Source organism: Lissotriton helveticus, chromosome 2_1 (genome assembly GCF_964261635.1).
Source record: "Lissotriton helveticus chromosome 2_1, aLisHel1.1, whole genome shotgun sequence".
Lineage (NCBI taxonomy): Eukaryota > Metazoa > Chordata > Amphibia > Caudata > Salamandridae > Lissotriton > Lissotriton helveticus.
In genome coordinates, this window is record NC_136059.1 from 702,028,703 (window position 1) to 702,054,253 (window position 25,551).

The 25,551-nt window shown below is 42.6% G+C and overlaps 1 protein-coding gene across 1 annotated transcript in view; it reads right to left on the reverse strand.

Annotated features, from left to right (window-relative positions):
* The window catches only part of PCSK1 (proprotein convertase subtilisin/kexin type 1), a 246,062-nt gene extending 224,873 nt beyond the window's left edge, over window positions 1–21,189 (reverse strand). Inside the window, exon 1 of the mRNA XM_078675404.1 lies at window positions 20,837–21,189. Within this exon, the coding sequence (XP_078531530.1) occupies window positions 20,837–21,019 (183 nt within the window). The 5' untranslated portion in view covers window positions 21,020–21,189. The remainder of the gene's footprint in view (window positions 1–20,836) is intronic.
* Window positions 21,190–25,551: the final 4,362 nt, after the last annotated feature.

Below are 25,551 nucleotides of genomic sequence, written 5' to 3' on the forward strand. Positions count from 1 at the left end.
GCATCTACGGGGTGAAGGCATGCATAGTAAATGCATGCACGGTAAAGACATCTACGGGGTGAAGGCATGCGTAGTAAATGCATGCATGGTAAAGGCATCTACGGGGTAAAGGCATGCATAGTAAATGCATGCATGGTAAAGGCATCTACGGGGTGAAGGCATGCATAGTAAATGCATGCATGGTAAAGGCATCTACGGGGTGAAGGCATGCATAGTAAATGCATGCACGGTAAAGACATCTACGGGGTGAAGGCATGCATAGTAAATGCATGCATGGTAAATGCATCTACGGGGTAAAGGCATGCATAGTAAATGCATGCATGGTAAAGGCATCTACGGGGTGAAGGCATGCGTAGTAAATGCATGCATGGTAAATGCATCTACGGGGTAAAGGCATGCATAGTAAATGCATGCATGGTAAAGGCATCTACGAGGTGAAGGCATGCGTAGTAAATGCATGCATGAGAAAGACATCTATGGGGTAAAGGCATGCGTGGTAAATGCATGCTGGGTGTAGGCATTTGCATGGTAATGGTATTGCGTGGGTCCGGAAGGTGTGATAAATGATGTTTCCCTGCTCTCAGAAACTCGGGTTCTTCTTAAATATCACTCTCTGATATTTAGAGGATTTAACAACCTCGAGTTGTTCACTTTTGATGGGCAGTTAAGTTATGATTTTTTTACCCCTGATCTGGATGCCTTTTTTAAGTTAACAGCTATCCTGTTCTTTATACAATAGGCTTCAAGGGAAAACAATTGCCTTTGAAGAACTAGAGCAGTTTTATCTAGAGCTACCAAATCTTCTGCATGAACTAATATATGAACTGGACATTTATCAATTCAAGGCGGATTCGCATTGGGTACTTGAAGAGAGGCAGGGAGATCCTAAATAAAAACGCAAAGCAGCAGTGGTGGTCAGGCGGGCAACTAGAGCCAAATTTCGGGGGGGGTGCTGAAAATATTTCGGGGGGCTAATTCTTCCAACCACGGACAAAGTGGCTGTGAGAAGGTGTGACCACACAACAAAAGCCTCATTTACAACTAAATGGTCTTTTAAAGACCTGTTAAGTACTCGGGTGCGGCTGCAATTACATGCTCGCCAGCCCGCGAAGCTGTGTCAGCCCGGGCTGACGCACACGACGGGGGGGGCTGAAGCCCGGTGAGCCCAATGGGTGTTGCACGCCTGGTGGTGGTAGTATGCATCTTTAAAAGGCTGTTTGGTATACCCTTGGCTTTAAGCTTAAACCATAGTTGCCACCAGCCAATAAAGCAGACTCATAGTGTGTTTGCCTCAACAAACCTTTGCATAATAGAGTTTATTTTGTGAAAATATGGTGTGACCTGAACTGTCCTGGTGAAAACCCTGTTTTATCTCTGATACTAGTCCTAGGTTTTCTACCCAGCCTTCACTTGCAGCAATAGAATGTGCACACATATCTTTCACCTCACATCTAATAGCACCACCAAACAATAAAATAATGAATTTGCACTTTCACCTCCTTTCTTTTGAATTGAAGTAATCAAGGAACATCTCCAGCAGTCTAAGAGTTCAGATTGTATGGAGATTAACTTAAAATTTGGCAACAAAAGCTTCAGCCACACTGCAGTGTCCATGTGTATAGGTTATCATATTAGGGCATATGGATTTAGACCGTCATACGTTGGTTATAACAGCGACAATATCAAATACATTGAAATTAATACCTTCAACATTGAGAGAGCTGATTGAATTCTTAGAGTAAATCAAAGATTGAGAGTGACCAAATAAAGTTTGCAAATACTCATCCCGGTGACGCTTTGTTGTATATGGAACGTAGTTATTGCCTCAATCTGTGTGCTCTCTTGCTTAACCATCATCCATAACTACTTGGAGTCATTTGACTTCAGTACCCTAACCATTGCTTCCCTAGCACAAACGTTGACATCTCTCTCTTCATTAAATATGTTGTTTATCACATTTGGTACTCTTTTAATTGTATTTCCGTCAGTCCCTTACCCATGGGGTCATCAGATCACAGGGGCCTTTTCAGGGCTTGTCTAACGTGGACCATATTTATTATAATACCAGGTCCCATGTTTCTTCCTCTTACTAATATTTGCAGTAAACACTTCACCAATTGATTGTTATTCTTCAAAATTACAGAACATCGCCTGACCAGTATCACCAAATGTGTTCGTTTTTTGTCAGTTTATTCAGCGCTGTAGACCAATTGACACTCTCAATCTTACCACTAAACAATTCCACGATTTACATGTTCGATGCCTTTATTGTCCAGAGCAGAAGGCTTGTTAAATTTCAAAAACAGGCTCGACTAATAGATGAAAACTACCTTCCATTTCAAGTACTTCAACAAGTAGTCTATATTTAGTAAATGGCCAGAGATCATACAATATTGTGTGAGATTAGTAATTCCGGTCATATTAATCAGATAACACCAGTTTTAATATATATTTATTGGATAATATTGTAGACCCATATTTGTGTGAGGGCTTTCTGCATACATTGCAAGAATGAAATTAACTTACCGATTTGATAACATGTTTAAATGTGCATCAAGTTTTTTTTTTTAATGAAAAGTCCATTACTATGGTGCATCTTTCTGGAAGACCTTTGAAAATTAAATACTAATGGACAAAGACCTCTCTATTTTAGCCGAACGTATAAATGTTATATGGTTGACTGCTTACATTTCACAGTTATGTTGACTGAATCTTCAATTTACTTTTTCACTGCTTGTAGGGTTTTGTTTTTATCAGTTCTCTGCAACATTGAACTCCAATACAAATAATATACGTTTAAAGCATTTTGGCATCTGCACAATAACATAATTGGTATAATAAATTAACTCAAATGTTCAAGAAGGAACTAAAATATTGAAATGCCTGCAATTCACAGTCAACTCCATACACATTTATATCAAAACCGAATTATTACAAAAACATTAATGAGAGGGAATCTTCCTGTGCAATACATAGATACATAAGGGGTGATGTATTTAGGTATTTTTAAAGAATCAAACGCGTCTTCATCATGTAGATTCAGGAGTAAGTCACAATTGAAGTAGGGAATGTGACACACCTCCTTAAAAACAAATACTTTTATGTATCAAGACCAAAATATTATTGCCTATTTACCACCATTGAGAAATACCGGGAGTGGCTTTTAACTTCATATCTGCCACACTCTATGCTCCCCTACTAAAAGCCCAATTAGATTTGTTTTTACCACATTGATTGCCATCCTGGGTTCTTCATCAGAACAGGGTAGCAACATCTTTAGCTTTCTGCGTGAGTTTATGTCATTAAAAAAGAGTATACAAACAGGAGCATTGTGCCCGGGCAGTGACAACACCTATCTACAGCAGCAACACACATATGTTACCTCAGCAAGGTTCACACCAGCAGCCAAATCTGCCACCACAATAGGAAAAACTGCAAAGACTAAAGCTACAACTACTGAAGTGAAAACATCTCTCAGCACAAAAGAGACAACAACATCCACAACTGTTTTCACAACAGCATACCAGGGACTGTGCAGCAACACCCATGCCCATAAAAAGTAACCAAAGCTTTTTTAACAGAAGGGAGCACAGCAAGGACCAAAAGAGCAAGCATCAGCATGGCAGGAACAGCAATAGGAACAACTGTTGTCAGTAAGGCTAGGACAACAGAAGTGACCTAAGCAGTAGCAACAACAGGAACATCAGTAAAAACAGCTGCCAAAATAACAATCACAAGCATGGATGCCACCATAACAGCCACCACACCTGACACAAACTCAGCTACAGCATTCATTACAACTGCCCCCAAACCAGCAGCAACAATGACGGCAACAAAAGCAACATCAACTGCAAGACTACAGTATCTATAGCTGTGACACAGCTGCAACCACAGCAACCACAGCAGATACCAGAACCGTTCCTACACCTACTGCCAAGTCAGGACACAACAAGAACAGAAGCTGTTTAATTTTGATATACAGGTTAGTATATCACTTGTTTTTTTGGAATTCTTTCGAATTACGAGGAACTCCCTCAAGATATAAATAAGTTATCCCTATATCTAATTATTTTGGCACGCAGAGAGATATGCAAACTTTGGGTTAAGGATACTGCACCTTCATACCTAGATTGGATTAGGGCAATCAAACACACACTTAAGTTAGATAAGATAGGATGCAAGAGAAGGAAGCATTTTTGGATCCCCTGTATCGAATGGTTAGATAGGATGTAAATGATCTTGTCCAATGATTATGCCTTTTTGCAGAATGAGTTACCCTAAGATCAGTTCAAGGGCCTGGTAAAATAGAATAACTGAATTGAATTTATTCTCCTTTGTACCGTCTGGTACCCGGTGGGTATCTGCAGAAAGAGCATCCATCAAGATCTTCAGGGTTTAAGGTGGGGCCTTTCCGCTGCTTAGTGGGTGGCCAAACCTCTTACTCTGAGAATATCCTTTTTGGCGTATGAGGACAAAAAAAAAAAACAACAAGAACAGAAGTAGTAACCGCAGCTTCAGCAGGAACAATATCAACCATGTGCTGCCACCGCAGCAGAAACAATAGCAGCCAAAATAACTCTCCCAGCAGATTCCACAGCTGCAATAACAGGAATCAAAACAGAAGTCACAACAGTTGTAGCCACAATCACTACGAATGCAGCAAGAGCTTCAACAGACATTGAAATCACTGCACCCACAGCAGGAGTGAGAACGCTTTCACCACAGCTTTAATCAAAATAGGGACCATGCCAGTTACCACAGCTACCACCACAAAAGACGCAATTGCAGTGACTGCAACCGCAGAAAAGACCACAATGTCCCCACAAATTGTACAACAACAGACACAACACCTGAGGCAGCACCGCAGCCATGGCAGTAAGCATGCCATACACGCCAAGTGCAACAACATCTCCCAACACAGCTGTGTTCACGGAAGCAACAACAGCTTTCAAACAGCAATAATCACAGGTGTTGGAACAGCAGAGACCATAGAAATGATGACAACAGGCTACAAAGCTGCAATCCAGGACAATGAACACCAACAACAGCTGCCAGTAAGGCAGGGAAAGCACTAACAGGCACATGCATTAATGTTGGCTTCTGCGATTCCTTAATTGCAATTATTAAGGAATCGCAATTAAGGAATTGCAAAAGCCTATGCATGTAGGAATCGCTATAAAATAAGGGATTCCCAAACATTCCTTAATTGCGACTTGCAAATTGCTAGTCGCAATTAAGGAATGCCTTCCTATTCAGCCCATAGGAATGAATGGGAGATTGCATACGCAATTTGTGCACACCAATAGGTACTCGCAAATTGCTCATACAATTTCAGACGGGCAGGGGTGTCAAAAGGACACCCTGTTCCACCCCTGAAATTGATCTGTGCGCGCATGTTGCGCACACACATGCCCCAAGGGCATGTGTGTGTGTAACCTACAACTTTGAAAAATGCACTTTAGTGCATTTTTCAAACTTTTTGCAAATTGCCATCAAGTACAAGTTGATGGTAATTTGTGCCTCCTATTAGCAAAATCGCAATTTGCGATTCCATCATGCATTGCATGAAATTAATCGCAATTTCCAATTGCGTAAAATGCAATCGCAATTTAGGAAATCTCAATAATTTGTGATTTCTTAAATTGTGAGAGGCTGACAGGTTGATGCATCTCAGAAGCCCTTTTTGCTGGTGCAAACAGAAGATTTATGCGAATCGCACTCTTTGCAATTGCAGAAATGGTTGATACATGTGCCTGTAAGTCCCCTCGGTGACAAAGAAAAACAAGAAATGAATGATGAGTGGAAATCTTGAATTAATCGCAGACTCTGTTCATTACTTTAGACCCCATTCCAGTCCATTTGTGTTTTTTCTTATTATGCCACAAGAGGCACATATGAAACACATAGAAATCAGTCTTAGCCTTGCTTAAAAAGAACAGTCCACTAACACTGCTATCAAAGATAAATCCCTCTGAACAGAGAGACATGCAAACCAAGGTTGGTTTCTGCACGTTTTGGCTTCATCATTGAAGTACAGCTTGAGTTCTGCAGCACATCAAGAACGGGACTGGTGCCTGGACAACATTTTTTGCACTTAGGTCACCTCACTGAAAAAAATTTAACAAACATTGTCGGAACCTATGGGTGGCTTTAATGTGATATGGCAGGTAAACACAGTCATGCAAAATTAAGTATAGAATATGTGACTCTCATCCCTGTGCAACCAATCTATTTTTTAGCCTTCTTGTTGGAAGACAATTAGTCAGAGTGCCTGCGACTAGCCATGCCAGTACAAAGAAAGAAAACCTCTCCTTAGATAGAAAAACATAGAACAGAAGCGGCAAGGCAATACCTGGCTGGGTTGGAAGCGGTTGAAGATGGGCCACTGGAGACTGGGGCTAAGAAAAAGGGAACTGCAATGCAATCTGAGTCAAAGTACCATTCAGGAATGCTTTCCCAGTCAGCATGATGAGGTGGGTTCTTTCAGGTGACCTTACGTAGTGACAGTGAGAAACAATCTGTGTCTCATAACTTGCTATGTTATAAGTTTCCCCATCCTCTCTGTTCCCACCAAAATTGGCGTTGTGTTTTTGCTCCTTTGTGGGGGGTTTTTGTCTTCACTATTCATGTTTCCTATCTGTAGATCTTGTGACCCTCTCTCTATTTTGCCAAGGCATCTGTTGATTCTACTTTGCTGAACAGGTTGCCCTCTCCTGTGCTTTCGGACTCCGAGAGGGACTCCTGGTAATGTCTTGGTTTTGTCAACTGCCCATTATCTAGAGCCTAGGGTTACGTCTGTTCACTGTTTGTGATCAGTGCTGTGACTGCTTTGATCAGCCAGATACCCAAGTAGTCTGTTTCCTCACAAACTCCAACACTAGCTTTCTACTGTGAGCTGTTACATCAATACCTAAGAACTACCTTTCATTTTCAATCTAGTTGATGAAGTGCCACAACCAGGTTTTGTCTTCTTTCTCCCCCCATTTCCTTACCTATGTTATGCTTGATGAGAAACTGGTGATGATGCTCTAGCTATGTTTTCCCTTGCCTACCCTCACAGCTTCACAAGGACGAAATTGGGGAAATATCATCAGAATCTGTCTCATGTTTTTCTGACACTTCTGTGTCTCTTCTCAGTTTAATATCAATTGTACTTGTGTCGCCATGCCGCAGAGTATACAGTGACTTGGCAAAAGTAGTCTTTGTGCACTTGTAAATTTTGGTGTTTGCGTGCATGAACACCTTAAAACCTGCCCTCTTGGCTTTGCCATTGATGTTTTCATTTCATTATAAAATCTTTTGAGCATTTACAATCTTATTGTATTATGAATAATTGACATTGTTTTCTTATATGTATCCATTTCTAGATTGCCTATTTCCAGACCTGCAATACACTTTAAAGGGCTTTTAATAGAGTAAATACATCTCTGTGAGAAAATGCACCCTTTTGTGTGGTTACCCTCATTGTGTGCTCAATTTTGTGTGCTCAATTTTATTGCAGATGTTAGACTCTGCACACTGGAGCACTGATGTCCAGTACCCAGTGTGTGTGTTCTGACCCCATAAACATGTCAACATTGGCTAAACCCTGATTGGCATACTTAATTTTCCTATAAATCCATATTACATGGTGCAGAAATACACAAATGGCATGAAAAGTTAAATGTCACCTGTGGACTGCAATGCTTATTGTGCCATCCACTGGTATGAAAAGGAAAACATGGCTTCAAGTTTACCATTGTTGCCTGAATGCGGCAATTTAATCCTGCAGCCCGACCTGTCACAATAACCTTTTTGACAAGGGAAAACACTTCCTTTTGAATATTAATAAGTCATCCATATGTGTGCCTTGTAACTCACGAGGTAGGGTAGCTAGTATTTAAAAATGGAGCATATAGAAATTTAATGTAACCATGTCCATACAGTGACAATGTCCGAAGGAGCTATTTCCATCTTTTGATAACCCTGGCTGTGCTATGGGAAAACTTGAGTAAAGATTTAAATATTAATTATGTATCTTGGGTTAGGGCATAAAATTCACAAAGTTGTGTTTGCATAATGACATGAAATTTCAGCAACATTTTGCACACATGAGTGATAGTGCAAATATGTTACTATGTGCTATGTTTTAGTGCAAAATGCGTCCTCAAGTCAATTTTGTACGAGGACACAATCAAACAAAAGCAACACAGAAAACAGATGCTCCCGTTTTGTTGTTCCTGTGCTTTTGAGGTTAACTCTTATCATGAATGGGGCATTCAATATAAAATTATACTGTGAAAGACAAATAATTACGCTCCAAAGCTGTAATATAAATTTCACCCAGGCCTAATTAAAGACCCAAATTCAATTGCCCAGTTGGATTTTTTAAAAATATTTAGGAAAATTAACTTTTAGAATGTTACTTTTTCTCTGTCTCAAGTTCTTGAAAGCTCTTTTACATTAGCTGTCCAGAAGCAGTACATCACATGCTTCCCACTAATGAGGAGTGAGAACTGTACCCAGTGCAGGGAAAATGGTCACCTGTGGGGAGGTGTTTTCTTCCGTTGGCAGAAAGACTACTTGGGGTGGGCCCAGGAACTTAATTAACTTTATAGGGGTCTGTCTTGTCACAAGCAAATGTTAAGTGATGCCTGGAATAGCCCAGCCTTTGTTCCCTTAGTTAGACTGGCAGCAAACCCAGTGGGAGCAAAATTACCCAAGAACTGTTTTTTGGGGGGATTACAGAAGAGGGGACTGTTCATTACCCTGACCACACCTCTGGGTGAACACACAGGCTCAGCACAAGGGGGAAAGGGTTTCTACATCTTGTATTTTGGTAATAAGGTGCCATGTGGGACTGTTTGCAATAGGGTAAACAGTAACTGTTGCAAAATGTAAAAACATTTAGTCCATTTGTTAGAGAGAGCTGGGTGTCCCCGCACACAAGCTAGTGCCAAGTATAAATGTGGTACCCCAAGGCACCACCTCAGAATACTTGCAGGAACAGGAAGAGAAGGAGGACTGCACCTGCTATTGGCGACCTGTGAAGGGATCGGAAGGGCTGGATCGGCTTCCACGTGTACCTAGGACAATGAAATGACTCCGAGGATCAGTTGTCTACCACCTCCTGTGGTGCAAGCTGCAAGAGGCCGATTTACTGATGTGCCCTGCTGACCCGCATCAGCTGCACCTAGGCTGGACTCTGCTGTTGGCCTATGTCTGACACCATGAGCATCTCTATCTACCCTCCATGATGTCCTGGGGCTCCTTGGACACCAGAGGAAAGTTTTTAAACTTTGGAAAACGTTTCTCCAGAGCTCCATATTCTCATTTACCTTTCTAGGAACTTTTGCCACTTAAATCTTTAAAAATTCATATATCTGGTTAACTTATTGGATTTGTGTCATTTGGTGTCATTTTGCTTATTAAATGTTTCTCTATTTTTCTAAATTGGAATGAGATTTTGTATTGTGCTGTGTAAATATCTTTTAACTGTGTTGGTACTTCTAAATGATTTGCACATTTTCTCTAAGTTAAGTCTTTCTGTTCTGTGCCTTAGCTACCAGGGGTTGAGCTCAGGATTGAATTATTGAAACCTTTGGTTTGACCTACCAGGTCAGTGACTATATTTCTTGGACATTCATCCAGCCAACCTAACATTTCAAGGTCTTACAATTCCCATTCATTGCTTCCTGTTTTGCAATGATGTTGAGAACTATTCCTTATTAAGTAATACTCCTATTTCATGATAAAACAGAAATAGAGTTACCATTAACTTAGTGAACTGTTACAAAGGTAGCATTGGTGCTGTTATTGTTGCACATCAACAACAAGTAATTAACTGAAATATAATGCATGTTGACATTATTTTTTTATTCTTTTACTATGTCCTTGAAGTATTCTTTAGCCATTTGACTCCTTGCTATCAGTGTTGTCGGCTGAAATGGTTGGAAACCAACCATTTTTATAATATCACCCCAGTAAACAAACGTATTCCAATGTTAAATGTATTCATTGTAAGCAGAGAAATCCACATGTACACTATTAGGTATCCAGTGCAGTTTTTCATATATACTTCGCAAATGTTAAATATATTTGTACACAAGTGCAATCAGAAATTATATGCAACAGTGAATTAATATTGTTTAAAAATTATTATTTATTTCTGTTATATACATGCTTAAATCAAATCAGTCAACATGTATTTTGTCCATGCTTGGGACTTTTTAAAGGCAGATAAGTATATTTTTTAGAAAGAAAGACAGTGTGTCTCTAAATGTCCATTGGTGGAGACATTTTGCAGGGTGAAACTAAATATATGCTGCATCACCCATATTTGTAAAATATATTTTAGGATGATTATCCAATTCAGGGATTCTTAAGTATAACTAAAGATGAAATATTGAGGTACAAGATAAGGGTCTATGATGCGACCCAAGAAAGGCAGCCACCTGCGCACCAGAGGTTCCCGCTGTATAATGAAGTATGGCCGTAACAATATTTTCGATGCACACATAACTGAGAAGGAAAAACATTTAACAAGATTCACTACTTGGAGAGGGCTAGTCAAAAAGTACATTTAATACAACTTTGCGTTTTTTTCAATGTTTATTTCAGCAATGTGATTTTGGTGAAGAAATGTTCCAATGACTGCCATAGATAGCCAATAACTTGAAAAACAGATTTTAAATCAGGTTATTCACTGCTATTACCTAGCAACAGCGGATAACAAAAAGTTGTTTTGTAGTGTGAGCATTTTATAAGGGGGAATGCTGGCTTGTGCTGTGATCCCCAGTCTTGCCTGGGTTACCTGGGCCAAATTCTGTTGATCCATGCTAACATTGATTTTAAAACCTCACTGACAGTTCTCAGAAAGTCAGCTGGGCAGCGCTGACTCTCTGCTCAGTGGAGATCAGATTTGGTCACAAAGGAGAGAGAAGACACAGATGGTGGTGTGGGTAGATGGTAAGAGGTCAGTTATTTTTTTTATATTTGGAATGTGATGGTGCGGTGCTTCTCTGAAGCTGGGTGGGATGATAACTTTTTCTTTATTTGAAGGGAGACGCAATGGTAAATTTCTAGGGTAGTGGAATTGGGGGTGAGTGCAAGGGACAGCAAGCCGGCAGTGAAATGAGATTTGATGGTGGAATCTGTTTTGCGCATTGCGGGACATCTATATATCACGGAGTTGCTATTAAGGGCTAAGTAATTTGAAGCTGGTCCCTTTCAGCATAACATCCATGTATTAGCACTGATCTATTGACGGTGGGCCCAGCGGGATTTTTGGGGATCGAGATATACCTAAATAGGAGATTATACTCTGACAGAAAGATAAACCTTGTAAGGGACCCTTTTATGTAGAGGTTTCAATGAATCTTATAATGGGGTAACCCTCAGCAGACTCCTGTTAAGATACCCCAACAATCAAGATCCCTGATCAATTGGATCCCCATTGAGGGAGCGGTTAACAAAGTGCCAATCTGTGGGCAGATAGTGGTGTACTAAGGATTGAAGCTGACATTAACTAGGAGAGAATTATATTTTAATGTCTTGATAAAGATGGAACTATAATAGTAAATCCATTGAAACGCGCTGACACAGTCCTCACACAATCCATATCAGTGGATGGATCCATAGATACCTAAGTCAGGCCGGTTCGGGACCCAGCTACAATATTGTGTAAATGGATATGTACTTGTAAATGACAAAGTATATTTTCTGTTGTAGATTTTTCTCTCTTTTTTCTTTCTTCTTTTATGGTTGTGTTGTATTGCATTTTGTAGTGCTCTGACTAAAATTCTCTTTTAATTCATTATTGTGACACCTTGTATGTAACAAAAAAATATTTTCAATTGAGTCATTTTTAATCGTCAGTTTTATTGTTATTTGTGGGTTTTGCAATATGAATTGTAATGAATATTTTTTGATAAAATGTAAAACTTTTTTGTTTTTTCATGTACTTTATTGATTTGTCTATTACATGGGTTGTATGTTACGAAATTTCACTGTGGGTATTTATCAATAGGAGACTTTTTGTCTACATGTCTATATAGCGGCCAGGGGAAATTCCTTTTTAACTTGGTAGATGTATCCCATTCCCTTGGTGAGGTACAAGGGATCTTTCTCGTTTCTATAAAGTGGGTGCAAAGACACCAGATATATATGTATTTAATACATTAGAGGTACATGTGGGGCCATTCCTCAAAAGGGAGGGTAGCAGGATACCAGTCATGTATTTTATTTTGGTGTGGGTGGGGAGGTCAGGGCTCAGCAGCAGGGCATTCCTTCTTCTGTAGTATCCACAGGTCCAGTAGTGTAGTGAAGAGATGGTCTGTGGGTCTAATGTTTATACCTGGTGCCAGCTTCGAAGCGAGAGAAACTTCTAGACTTCATCCACATCTGATTCTTGAATGTCCTTCCTTCCCCTGCCCTGGTCCCAGGATGTCTGAAGTCACAAAAGACTTGTTTGAAGTTCTTTGTGAGTGTGCTGAGGCAGCTACTTTGAAGTGCAAGTGTGGTAAGTGACACTTCCACCCCTCTCATCAGGTCCCCATCCTGCCAACACCCAGTCCCCCTACTCAATACTGTCTGGGAGGAACACATAGAGGCAAACTGCCAACTACACCTAGTGATGTGGCCCAGGAAACAGGATGCAGGCACCAAATGGTTAGGACAAGAAAATGGTAACTTTGTAAAGGTGGTGTTTTCAGAATTGTGACTTAAAATCTGACTTTACTATGTAAGGGTGCTATAAATTACAATTCAATAGGGGCCAAACATGACCTTTCTACCTGTTTCAAAGCAAAAGTTCTCTTATTAAGTGTAATAAGGTATAATATTGTTATTCTATGGGAGAGGCAGGCCTTGCAGTGGAGAAAACATGTTTAATATAATGCACCCTGCCCTATGGGCTATTTAGAGCCAACCCTATGGGTGATATATGTATTAAAAAAAAAGGTTTGAGCCTGGCAAAAGGTTTATTTGGCAGGTCGAAATGTCAGTTTAAAACTACACACACACACTGCAATAACAGGCCTGAGAAATGTTTAAAAGGCTAAACAAGTGGTTGGCGCAATCAGTGCTACCGGCCCACTTCAGCATTTAATTGACATGCCCTGTGTACATATAGTACCACCTTACTGATGATGTTTAAGTAAATTAAATGTGCTACCTAGGTGTCAGTCATTCTTACCATGTTTAAAGGAGAGAGCCCAAGCAGTTTAGCACTGGTAAGCAGTGCAAGGTGTTCAGAGTCCTAAAAGCCACCAAAAACAGTTTCAGAAAAGAAGAGAGTGAAGGCAAAATGATTGGGGAGGACCTGGCAGAAAGGGCCAAGTCCAAAAATGACTAACAGTCTTCCCGCATGAAAGTTCTTTAGGAACTTTAAAAAGTGACAGACAGGAGAACAAGGTGGGTTGAAGGAACATGAGATAGCAGCAATATATGTTTTCAAAGAACAGTACCCGTCATGGATAAGAAAAATGATGAAACAATAGACATGTTATTGGCCACACACTGAAACATGATGGCAGCAGCCTAGGTCTTTTATTTGGCTGGGTATTTCCCTGGTGGGCTGAAGCCCTTTGCCGTCAGTGTTGAATGCCCACGACCACTCCTGGTGCCTCTGTCACTTTCCCCTGCTCCCAAGGTTAATTGCAGCTGGCATGGGGAGGCTTCAAGTGAGAAATGATGTTAGGGAGAGGTAGAAAGAAAGTAATCAAAGAAAGAGAGAGAAATGAGAGAGCAGAGAATGAGAGAAAGAATGGGTGTATAGAAAAAGAGAGTATGAAGAGACAAAGGGAGCAGTGCTTTTATAAGCAGTTTGCAAGGGCTACTTTTTATTTCCCATTTTGGACCAGCAGCAGCCACAACAATATGCATGGGTAAAGGGATATGTCCCCACACAGAAGAATTGCAAAAGATCCGAATGTAATCAGCAAGACAATGCACTGCATACTTCTCGCTTTTATTGAGTTAAAGCGTGTATGCAATATTTTGTACAGTAATGGCTTGTTATAAACTCAGTAGCCTGGCATCCAAGGATAGAATTGGGAAGTGACACAGAATATATTGGGGGAATGCCCATTCAGTGCCCTCTCTACTCTGCCATTCGCCTTGGTAGGTTGCAAGACGTAGGTCACGCATATGCCAATTTTCTCTGGTGTATCTTCTGCTAAGATACTAAAAAAATACTCCCCACAGGTGTCTACAATACAGCCTACTTCATCAGGTGTCAGGAAGAACGAAGTGTCCAATGCCCATTTCCGCCTGTTGTGGCATTCAAGTTATTGTGGTGGCAAAATGCAGGACTCTAACGTGCCCATTCAATCATGCCTCTCACTGGGTTGTTAGGAACAGATGCTACTTGTACGTCCCCATTTCTTCCATTAGCAGGATGCTGGAGGCACAGGTCAAATTTGTCCACAATGCTTCCATGTCATACCTCTATTGTTAGACTAATTTATTAGGTGTCAACGAGGAGCTTCTTCTAGGTTTCACTCCATGGAGTTACAGAGGGCTCAGTGGATAAGGCATGGCCACACACCTGTGACTTTCTCATCTTAAGATCTCTGAAAGAGAAGTTTTTGATTGGTACAGTAGGGAGGTTTAGGGGCAAACCATGTCATATTTGCCTCAGTGGCAATTTGGCAAAAGCGGTCACATAGAGCAACCAGCATTGACTTTGCCAATGTTTGTTAGCCATAATGAACAGCATGACTAAAAGTTTGGAAAAAAAGAGCAATGACGTGGTCGTTGCTGTCCACGTCGTGGCGATTTTTTGTTACTATGGCAGGTGGGGTTGAGCAACACAGACAAGGGCAGGGAGGGTGGCAGAGAACCAACAACATGGAAAATGGGAGGGGCAGTGGGACACAATGGGATGGTAAAAAAGAGCAATGGCACGTTGGCCTCTACATAGTGCTTTTTTCTTATGGCTGGTGGTGGGGAAGGTTAAACGCAACACAGACAAGGGAGGGTGCGAGGGGCTAAAAACAACACAGAAAAGAGGGATTGGAAGGGTTAAAAGCAGCATGCACAAGTTGGGTAGGCGGGGTTAAAACCAACATGGACAAATGGGCTGGGAGGGTGTAAAAGCAACACACATAAGGGGTGGAAGAGGTTAAAAGCAACATTTACAAGGGAGGTGGGAGGGGTTAAAAGCAACACTGAAAACAGCAGGGAGAAGGGTTAAAAGCAACAAGGATAACGGGGAGGGAAGGGAGGGGAGTTTAAAGCAACACGAATAATGGGGTAGAGGTTTAAATACAACACAGACACTGGGGGAAGAAGGGTGTTTAAAAGCAACAAGGACAACAGAGGGTGAGAGGGGATTAAAAGCAACACAGAGAATGGGGGGTTGGGGAGGTTAAAATCAAACCAGGAACAACGGGAGAGGGAGGAGATTAAAAGTAACCCAGAAAAGGGAGGATGAAAGGGGGTAAAAGCAACACGGTCTACAAATGGGAGGGAGGCTATTTAAAGCATGCAAAACGGACAGGGAAGAAGCAACACAGACACAAGGTGGAGGGAGACAAGAGGCAACAGGACATGAAGAAAGAAAAAGAGAAATATTTCCTCAATCACAGCGCAAGCAGTGGAAGGACACTAATCAAAATGAAGCAATCAATACGTGGTCCATGCACCGCATGAAAGAAGAGGAAGCGAAGCCAGCGCCTGGCCAATTAGGAGGCAGCAAATAGGAGTGACAATGAAGCCAATGACTGCTAAGCAGAGTGAGGGCTCCTAGGGCCAGATTCATCAAACCAAAATCCGCTCGCAAAGGGCCAGATTCTGAGAATCTGGCCCTTTGCAAGCGGTATTTTTGCATTTGGGATGCATCATCCCAAATGCAAAAATCGCAATTTTAGAAATCGCTACATTGCGATTATTTGCATTTAAGGAATCTCAATTAGAGATTCCTTAAATTCAATGCATGAACCATTTCAAAATTGCGAATTCGCAATCTGGGCCTGCTATTTACCGCAAAATCTGACTACGTGGTGAATAGCAAAAATTTAGAAAAATGCACTTTAGTGCATTTTTCTAAGTTGTATGTTACACACACACACATGTCCTTGGGACATGTGTGTGAGCAACACCAGTGTACATTACCATTTCAGGGGTGCAACAGGGTGTCCTTTGGACACCCTAGCAACCTTGAAATTGCTTCCTTATTTGCGATTCGCTAATTGCTAATCGCAAATGAGGAATGACTCCCCATTCATTCCTATGGGCCATTAGGCCCATAGGAATGAATGGGAAAGCCATTCCTTATTTGCGATTAGCAATTAGCGAATCGCAAATAAGGATACAGTAGAAATCGCTAAAAATATTGCGATTTCTACATGCATCCCGTTTTGCGAGTTTTTAATAGCGAATCCTTAAAATTCGCTATTAAGGACTCGCAAAACATGACTTTGATGAATCTGGGGGCTAGTCTTTATTGTATACAATATCTCTAGCAAGCAACAGTGCATGGGCGCTATCTTAGAAGAGACATTAAAATAACCCAACCCTCTCCAGCCAATACTTGTTTCATGATATCTGGTTGTAGGCTGAAACCTTTTGCCACACCATTCACTGTATGACCCCTTCAATGTTCTCCAGGTGTTTGAGACTTGAAGCTGCCCTGAGATGAATCACCAGCTGTGTGTATGAGGAATGCCAAGCAGTGGTGTCCTCAGCACGAGGCGCAGAGTCCACGCACTACTACAAAGTGCAGGCATTAGGAGGAATTGATCGCACTATGTCTCGGTTTTTAGTTGCAGCAGCATTAATCCCTAAATCCATGAATTTTAACCACCAAAAAAATGCAATCCTTCACGTGACATTGTGGATCATTATTCTAAGCCCTGACTCACGTATTGCACAGAACATATTGGTGTACTTCACTAAATTCATGGTTTTAATTGGAAAAACAATTATAGTCAGTAAACAGCTATGTTTGATGTAAAATTGAACGGGAGCCTATTGCTAGCAAAGTACACCATAGAGTATATAAAATGCATTGAAACGTTTTTAGTTAACGGAGTGCTATAAATAATCCTGGTTATAAATGGAATGTATGAAATTAACATTCACTAAAACGCTGTACTCTGAGTAACACTTAAGTTAAACGTTATCTTGCAACATGTGAAAATGATAGTACTTGAGCCTGTAACGTGTGATGTATGTGGTATCATTAGTGCTGTCAGGATCGTACCACAGGGTGGCTCAGTAATAAAAAGGCTCGCCACTGACACCTGCAGTGGTGTGCAAGTCACTAGTTGAAATGTTCACAAAGATTATTCATTCTTGTTTTTTACTGAGACCAGTTAACTTAGAATCGTTAAGCTGGCATTAGTAACTACAATACTCACAAATGACATGAAACACTTGATACACATTGTTATTGCTATTATTAAGTCTGCATGGAACCTTTAATTCTGCATTTTGCAGGTTTTGTGAGATGAGATCGAAGTCTTAATGCCAATTCATCCGACATTGTCATCGTGTCACCCTGATGCTCTGGCCACGTGGCACCTAATTATGTTGTCATGTTCGCGCTAAATATTCATGAATCGATATGTCCGTGATATCACACCATGGCTAAGTGTCATTTGCTAATATTGTCTTTGTTGTTAATATGTCATTCTTTTTTTTGCTTTGGATAATTACAGGTATGTGATGAATGCTGGTGAATAAGCTGTATTTTAGGATTTTTGCTGGTGATTTTAAACACACCCTTGTAAAAAAAAAAGGTTTTCTTAAAAGCCTAACTATATTAATAATGTCTAATGCGTTCATTCTATTGGGACTTTTGCCTTTAATACAGTGTAGTGTTTAAAAAACAACCCATTTTACGTAGAACTGTTGTTCAGGCGCAGCTCAGACACATACACTACTGGCTTCTACCTTTCAACGTGCATCGAGACTCCAGCCGTTGGGGTGTGGGGTGTGGGGTGTCCGTGGAGTGGAGGATTCTCTGAAGGAAGATTACTGTGCCTACCAGCTTTCAAACGCCCGAGTCTTTCGTTCTTCTGGCTGGCTCTCACTCACACCACCTTATGCGAACTTCAGTCACTAGCAGCCAGCTTCCTTTCTGTTATTCTGAAATATATTTCTATTGATTTTCCTATTTTATTCTCTTTATTTACCATTTTAAATGAGACGTTGATTGGGACCTCAGGGCGTTTTGGAGGTCTTAGGTTAGTTGGTTAGTTTTGCAGATACTGCTCTGGGCGCTCATGCACTGGACTGTCCACAGCTAAAGGAAGATGGTGGCATGGAACCAGAGAAGGCAAGAGCACCGTCTATTAACCGGTCATTATTTACATTGACTACACTTCCATATGCCAGACCATGTGGCAGGGCTTTGCTTGACTGGTCTTTTAGTACTGGGCGGATACTGGGCTCCAACTCAAAAAGTCTTGGGTGTTTGGCGGGCCCTTACTGTCTCCCTGTTTGTCTCAGTGTGGTCGGATCTTTTTCCAAATCATTACATCCACCCTTTAATGAATTATTGAATATTATCAGGGGCCAGGGATCGGTTCCAACCGCGAGTGGCCTGTAACGTGTGCAAAGGATTTCATTGTTATTAACAATTGAAAGAATATTAGAGAAAAAGTCCTCGATGAGTATAAAACGTGGTTCTAAGAAAACAAAATGTTTGCACATATAATGCGGAGGAAAGAAAACGGCATTTTCCTATTATTTCAACTTCACAGGGCAAAGGCTGAGGCAGGCACTGACGCACATCGGCGACTCCCCTGCTCCTTGCGAACGTCAGAGCCCTGCAAGGCCCCAGGGGCGCAGGCACTTCCGGTGGTTCCCAGCTTTGATTGGTTCTTTTGGTCGCACCACCTGCTGGCGAAGTTTGAGCAAGTTCCAAGGGTTCACAGAGTCTCAGCAGCAAACTGGCTTGGGGAGGGAGTATTGGAATAGCACCTGTTTCTATGGCCCGAGTTAATAAATGCCTCTCAAATACAGATTTTCTAAGCATATCTAAAAGGAATGAATTCATCAGGGTTAGGTTCATGGGAGAAACGATCCCGAAGCAGAATATCATCGAGGCACGCTTACTCGACCTCTCCTCTTCCTCCCATGCCATTTACACTCCATCTGCGCTTCTTCCTGGCACCAATTGAGCAAGATATGTCTTAGTCACACTTTCACTTCTGGGATGTGTCCCACGAATATTTACAAGAGTTCTTTTACTAACAGCCTTATAGGCGTACGAGTCCAATGCCCTTCGTTTGCAGAGTGGTTCTGCTCACCAGGCCGAGGTACCCAATAGCCCCCCCACCCCCTGCCCTCAGCTCTGATGTGGTCTCTGTTCACCTGTGTACCCTCCCAGCACAGAAAGGGTGCGCAGTAACGCTGTTGTCTTCACTGAAGATCAATGACACATTTGCGGGCTCCAGTGACGTGGTTCTCTTTCCGAGAAATGAGACGCCTGGTGTAAACGCACAAGCTGTTGTGTAGAGCAACGGAGTCGTGTCAGGATATCTAAAAATGATCATGAGTCACTAGAGGGAGAGAAAAACAATTTCCGCCATACTGGGGCACTAATCAGATTAGGAAAATGAAAAACACACCCACTATCAGTTTGTAGCTGTTTTCATGAAGAAATCAAGGCAAACTTCCAGGCCATGCGATAGCCGTGGGTTGCATATATATTACATATATTAATGATGAGCCTGTGTAGTGGGAATTGGCTAATATATATTTTTTTTATTGAGTATGAATATTTGAGATAAATGGCGCTCTTTTACCTCTCCTGGGCTGCCTCAGAGATATGATGTATTTACTAGATGTTGTGCTGCTTAAATCAGATGTTCTAATGCTATCTGCACCTCTCGAATACATTTCGGGATCCCAGGTAAGTGACTTCCTGTGCCTCTCCTCGAGTTTTCAAACTTTATCGTCACAGAGACCACTTAGCTTGCAGTGCTGACACATTACATTCTAATATCATAACGTAGCAGGCAACAGTTAGACCCGTTTTTAAAGGCAGTGTTGTATTTTAACAGGAAGTAGAATACTATCTTACTACTGGTCAGACTGACGAACATATTCTGGCGGCGCCGGACACGCACAGGCGGCACCGGCCGCACCTGTGTGCGAAGGCGGTGGGCGAGCCGTGGAACCCTTTGTGCTGCACTGTACCCGTTATCAGACACCATCTGCCATGTTGTAAGAGCGAACACAACATCCTGCTTCAGACGCCGGAGGCAGCGGCAGAAGAGCAAACACACCCGCTTCCCTGCCTCAGCCCTGGCGCCTGGCTCCGGGAAGCCCAGCCTGGACCCAGCCGCCGTGCTGCCTACAGACAGGCGAGCACAAGGCACAAACACGGTATATTATGGGGGCTTTCTCGGGGGTCGGGGGATACAAAGATGGAAATCAGTGTGGGCTATGCCACTGAAGGAAAAAAACAAAGTCTGCTCATAGACTGAGCACTGGGCTGACTTGATTAGCAGATGTGCTGAACAAAGACAGCATAAAAGCGTGTATTCATTCATCCAATAAAGCGGTTACTGCTATGGGCTAGCAGCTTCGAAGCGCCGAGGATGAATGGAAGGTGTAATATTAATAATGTTTACTCAGTGACCCAGATCATTCCCAGTGGAATGAAAGACTGGGTTGACTCGTATAGATTTCAACCTGTGACTTGTGCATTGCCCGCAGGTCGACTCCTAACCTGTGGAGTTCATCTGCGGCTTTATAAATCATGTTTGCTGCAGATGAATTATGCCCAGAAGCCAGCAGCCAAGTTCAATTTTAAACACTCAGACGAGCTGATTTGCAACCCCCGGAGACGAGATGAAGCGCATGCGGATAAAGTTAGAAGAGTGGTGAAAGTGCACTTTACCTGTCCCAGGAGGTCGTAGCCCAAATCCTGGGCGATTGCGCGCGCTACCTGTGGCCCCTCGGGGATCTCCGCTGCCCACTCGTTGACATACTGCTTGCTTGCCCTGGAGACGTGCGTGGAGCAGCAGCAGTAACAGAGCAGAGCCAGGGCCACCGAATGCAGCCTCCGGGACCCTCCTTCCATGGCAGGCTGCGCACTCGAGAAATGTACAGTGCCGGACGCGCAGCGGCTGCTCTCCTCCTGGCCGCCGCTCCTTGTTGCTATGTGAACAGATACTGTAAGAGCACAGGCGCCGGTCCCCTCCTCCTCACAAACAGCTCCTCTTCGGACTGGACACCCCTGCAGGGCTGGATGCTAATGCACGCTTCCACGTCACATCGACGAAAGCCAGGGCCCACGTCACACCCACCTCTTGGATGGGCTTCGATCTCTCCGGTATTCCCAAGAGGGTGGATGCTAAAAAAAGCAGTAGGAGGCATCTACGTCGTATCACTATCCGCGGAGCCGACCCTACTCGTCGAGGAAGGAGTAATGCTTCCTGAAAAAACATATGCACGGCCTGGAGCCCTGCTGCTGGACCGCGAACGGCTTTTAAGCAATAACTCAGGCACATCAAGTGCATATTTGCACTAGGATGGCAAACAGAGCGCTTTGCATTTACACAGGCTTCGTTGTCGTTTGCCTGCCGCGTGTTCCAGAAGTCTGAGCCTTCCAGCAGCCTTTGACAAGCTCTTAGTGGCTCCTAGCAGTCGCGGGACATTCTCGGACTGGGTCCATATCCTGTTGTCAGCTGTAACACATTTAATCGTAAAAGGTAATCTGGGCATTTGCTGACACTCAAATTTACGTGCTCGACGGTCATATTTCTATAGCTCAGTTCCAGATACACGGTACTTTTCCAGCTCCTGTCCGCCTCAGGGGAAGGAATACATTAAGCAACCATCGTATGCATCGCATGAAAAGATACGAAGGTGTTGCATTGTGCACTTTGTCCCTTAATGAGCGTCAACTATGGCGTTAATACGCATCACGGCAGATAATATCAGACTTCGTCTAACACGGCTTGAAATGTTTTTATTCGTTAAGGAGAAACAGGGAGATATAATGGCACCGACTTGTGCTCTTGGGTTCATGCAATGCCCGGCGCGTTTGGCACTGATGCGAGAGTGATTTCTCCGGGATTAAGTTCGAAACTCTGCATCCGGTTTCAGCACACTGATGCTGGACAGCGCCTTGTGGGCGAACCCTGAGGCTGCTGAGCAGAGAGGACTGAAGGACAGACGATGGACAAACCGAGATTGCAGACAGAGCAGCCGGGCGGAGGTGTGTGTCGTGGTAAGACCCCCATGGATGCTTTCCACAGTATTGACCATGTGCCTCAAGAATAAGTGTCATCAATGGGCTCTAAATTATGCAAAGAGATAAGATTTACAACACGTTTGGGAAAACTTGCGTGATTAACCATGCTATGTAGCTTTATTATATATTATATTAGAAAGTGTCTCTTACCCAGGCCACACATGAGGTTTTAGGATAATGGAACGAAAGGGATAGCAGGGTCATGGGTTGGAAATGTAAGATATAGTTCTAGATGCAATTAATCAAGTGAATCAGAATATATTTTATTGTTTAGTTAATTAAAACCATACAAATATACCAACAAGATTAAATACAAAAGACCGTTAAAATGTACATACAAATGTGCCTATTAAAGTTACAGGTTACAGCTGAACCTGAAACATATAATTTGAGTATGTGGCCTAAAAACATTATGCAATACATACGGTAACCGAGAGAGACATGAGAACTGGTCCCTAAAGTGCGGTTGTGTTTTATACATATATTGAGCATGTGGTACGGAGAGGAGATATCAGGCGTAGTCTCTAAAACCATAACAATATACCAACATAATTAACTACAACCGCCCGCCTCAAAAAGAAAAAAGTGAACAAATTGTTTGGTGTTGTTTAAAACGCACAAATTCACTCTACAAATTGGAAACAGAATAATTTGTGGATTTATACTCAATCAAAACCCCCAACTCTCCTGTTCTCATTGTGTGTCTTTAGTATGCCATCAACGTTGCTGAACATCATCGCTTTAATTCATAAGAGGTCGCTCATAGGTGTGCTGTGGTGCACAGACATAGTTTATATTATTGTCTGGTAAGCCCTTTAAAATACAGATACACAGGTATCGGATGGTTCCTGGAATGAGCACAGTGTGGCTATTATCGCAGAGGCCGCCCACGAAGGGGGCCTCGAGGGCCGGCGCCATAATGGCCGCCCGAGCCCACAAGGAACGGATCCGGTTTGCGCTGGTCTGCACCGCCGGAAATCGCCACGCGGCTACAAGCGCCCGAGGCCCTCTCCCCCCTCCCAGGAACAAAGGGAAGAAGAAAAGGGGGAGGGGGATATAAGGCAATGCTCCCCTGGGCAGCTCACCTTTTACATCATGGAGCTGGGGGAGCAGCAACAACGGTTTTTAAGTCTCACCCACCCACACCTACAACAGCAGCATCGCAGTGATGGCAGGCATGGATAGAAAACTAAGGGTGCAACGATTAGCGATGGAGACACACCAGGCGGTGTGTGGGAGTAAGGCCACTCACTTTTGGATGCCTCACGGCTGAGTGAAGTGGTCTAACAAAGGGGAGCAAACGGAGACTGCACTCGCAGCCCAGCCCCTGCAGGTCGGCAGGGCACAAAAGAGTCCAACATGGTAGCGAGCTGAGGCCTAACTCCGCGAAGAGCCTACCCCATGCAGAGAGCGCAAGGGGAGTGCAAATCCAACCCAACGGGGCAGAAACAAAAGGTGTATTGGCTTGGTTATGTAAACACACTGACAGGGCGGTGCATAGAAGGAGGGCCACTCACTCTGGGATGCCTCACGGCTGGGTGAGTATGCCTGACAAAAAAATCGGGGGAGCATACGGAGACGGCACTCGCAGCCCAGCCCTCGCCAGATGGCAGGGTGCAGGAGAGACTAGCAACGTAGAGAGTTGTGGCCTGGCCCCCCCACACGCAAAGGGGCATGGAAAACAACAAAGAACAATCTACAAGCTGTCAGGGTGCCTTACGACCCTAGGATATGCAAATGAGCAAAAAGACAAACCAGTGATTTATGGCCAGCCGATGATTTATGGCTGATGATTTATGATGCCCATGCAGAATGATTTATGACAACAGAATGATGACAGACTTGTGACAGAATGATTTATGGCATCCCAATGATTAATGACCATGATTTATGACACTGATTTATGATGCTCCGGCAGAGCGATTTATGACAACAAAACGATGACAGAATGATTTATGATACCCGATGTTTTATGACCCACAATTTATGATGACCAAAAGACACTGACTGATAACAAATTGTGATAATGTATGGTAATGATTTATGACCCCGGCTCAAGAAAGTGTCCCAAATAAGACGTATGTAAATGAGTAATAAAACTGCGGCCAACAATCACCACAAAAAACAATGGCTGTTATCTGTGCGTAGTAATACAGATACACAGGTATGGGATGGTTCCTGGAATGGGCACAGTGCAGCTATTTTCCTTTTCTCATTGTGTGTCTTTAGTATGCCATCAACGTCGCTGAACATCATTGCTTCAATTCACAAGAGGTCGCTCATAAGTGTGCTGTGGTGCACAGACATAGCTTATGTTATTGGCTGGTAAGCCCTTTACTCAGAAGCACTTCACATAATAGCACAGCAGTACATGAGTACAGAGCAAGAGCTGAAATAATGATACATGGTCATGCATCGCAGACTTCGCATAATATATTTCATTTGGAATATATATATAATCAGTGCTTGAAGTGGAAATATAGCAGTGCAGGTACTTCATATCCCAGAGTGCCTATTTACTGCTAAACAGTGAGTGCTGGTACTCTCCCATTAAAGGCACCAGAACAGTTTTGAGAAGTGCTGGTACTATCTCTTTCAAATTAAAGAAGTGCAAGTTCTGAGTACCTTGCAAATTTGAAGAATTATACATATATATATATATACATACAAACACACACACACACACACGCACATATATCACTCATGACATGGTCAGTGACATCATTGATGACATCTCAAATGGCATCACTAATGACATTAGTGATTACATCATCCAGTGACTGTGAGCGTTTAAAAAAAGTTTATGAGTGTTAAATATATATACCAAGGTGTATTGGTGAATCAGTAGGTGTGTGAGTGTCTGTCTGGATGACTCAGTGGGTGCGTGACTGACTGCATAAGTAAGTGATTAGGTGTCTCAGTGAATGTATGGGTGAGTGATTGGTTGTGTAAATATGTGTATCTGTTGGTCAGTTGAAGTCTAAGTGGGTGTTTGAGTGTGTTAGTGGGTACATGAATTGCTATACGGTTGATTGATTGGGTTTCTGAATACCTCTATTGCTGTCTGGGCGTCTATATGTGTGGGGGAGGAGGTGTGCGACTGCCTGTATGGATGAGTGAGTGGGTATGCCTGTGACTGTATGGGGTATGGCATGTTTGGCATGTGTGAGAAGCTGTATGGGTGAGTGAGTGTCTGTATGGCTGTGTCGGTGATTGAGTGCATGTGTCAGTATGTGTCAGTAATTCGGTATGTGAAAGGCAGTATGGGTGAGTTGTGAGGTATATGAGTGACTATGCGTGAGTGAGTGAGTGAATGTGAGAGTGGCTAAATAGATAAGTGCATGTTTTTGTCAGTG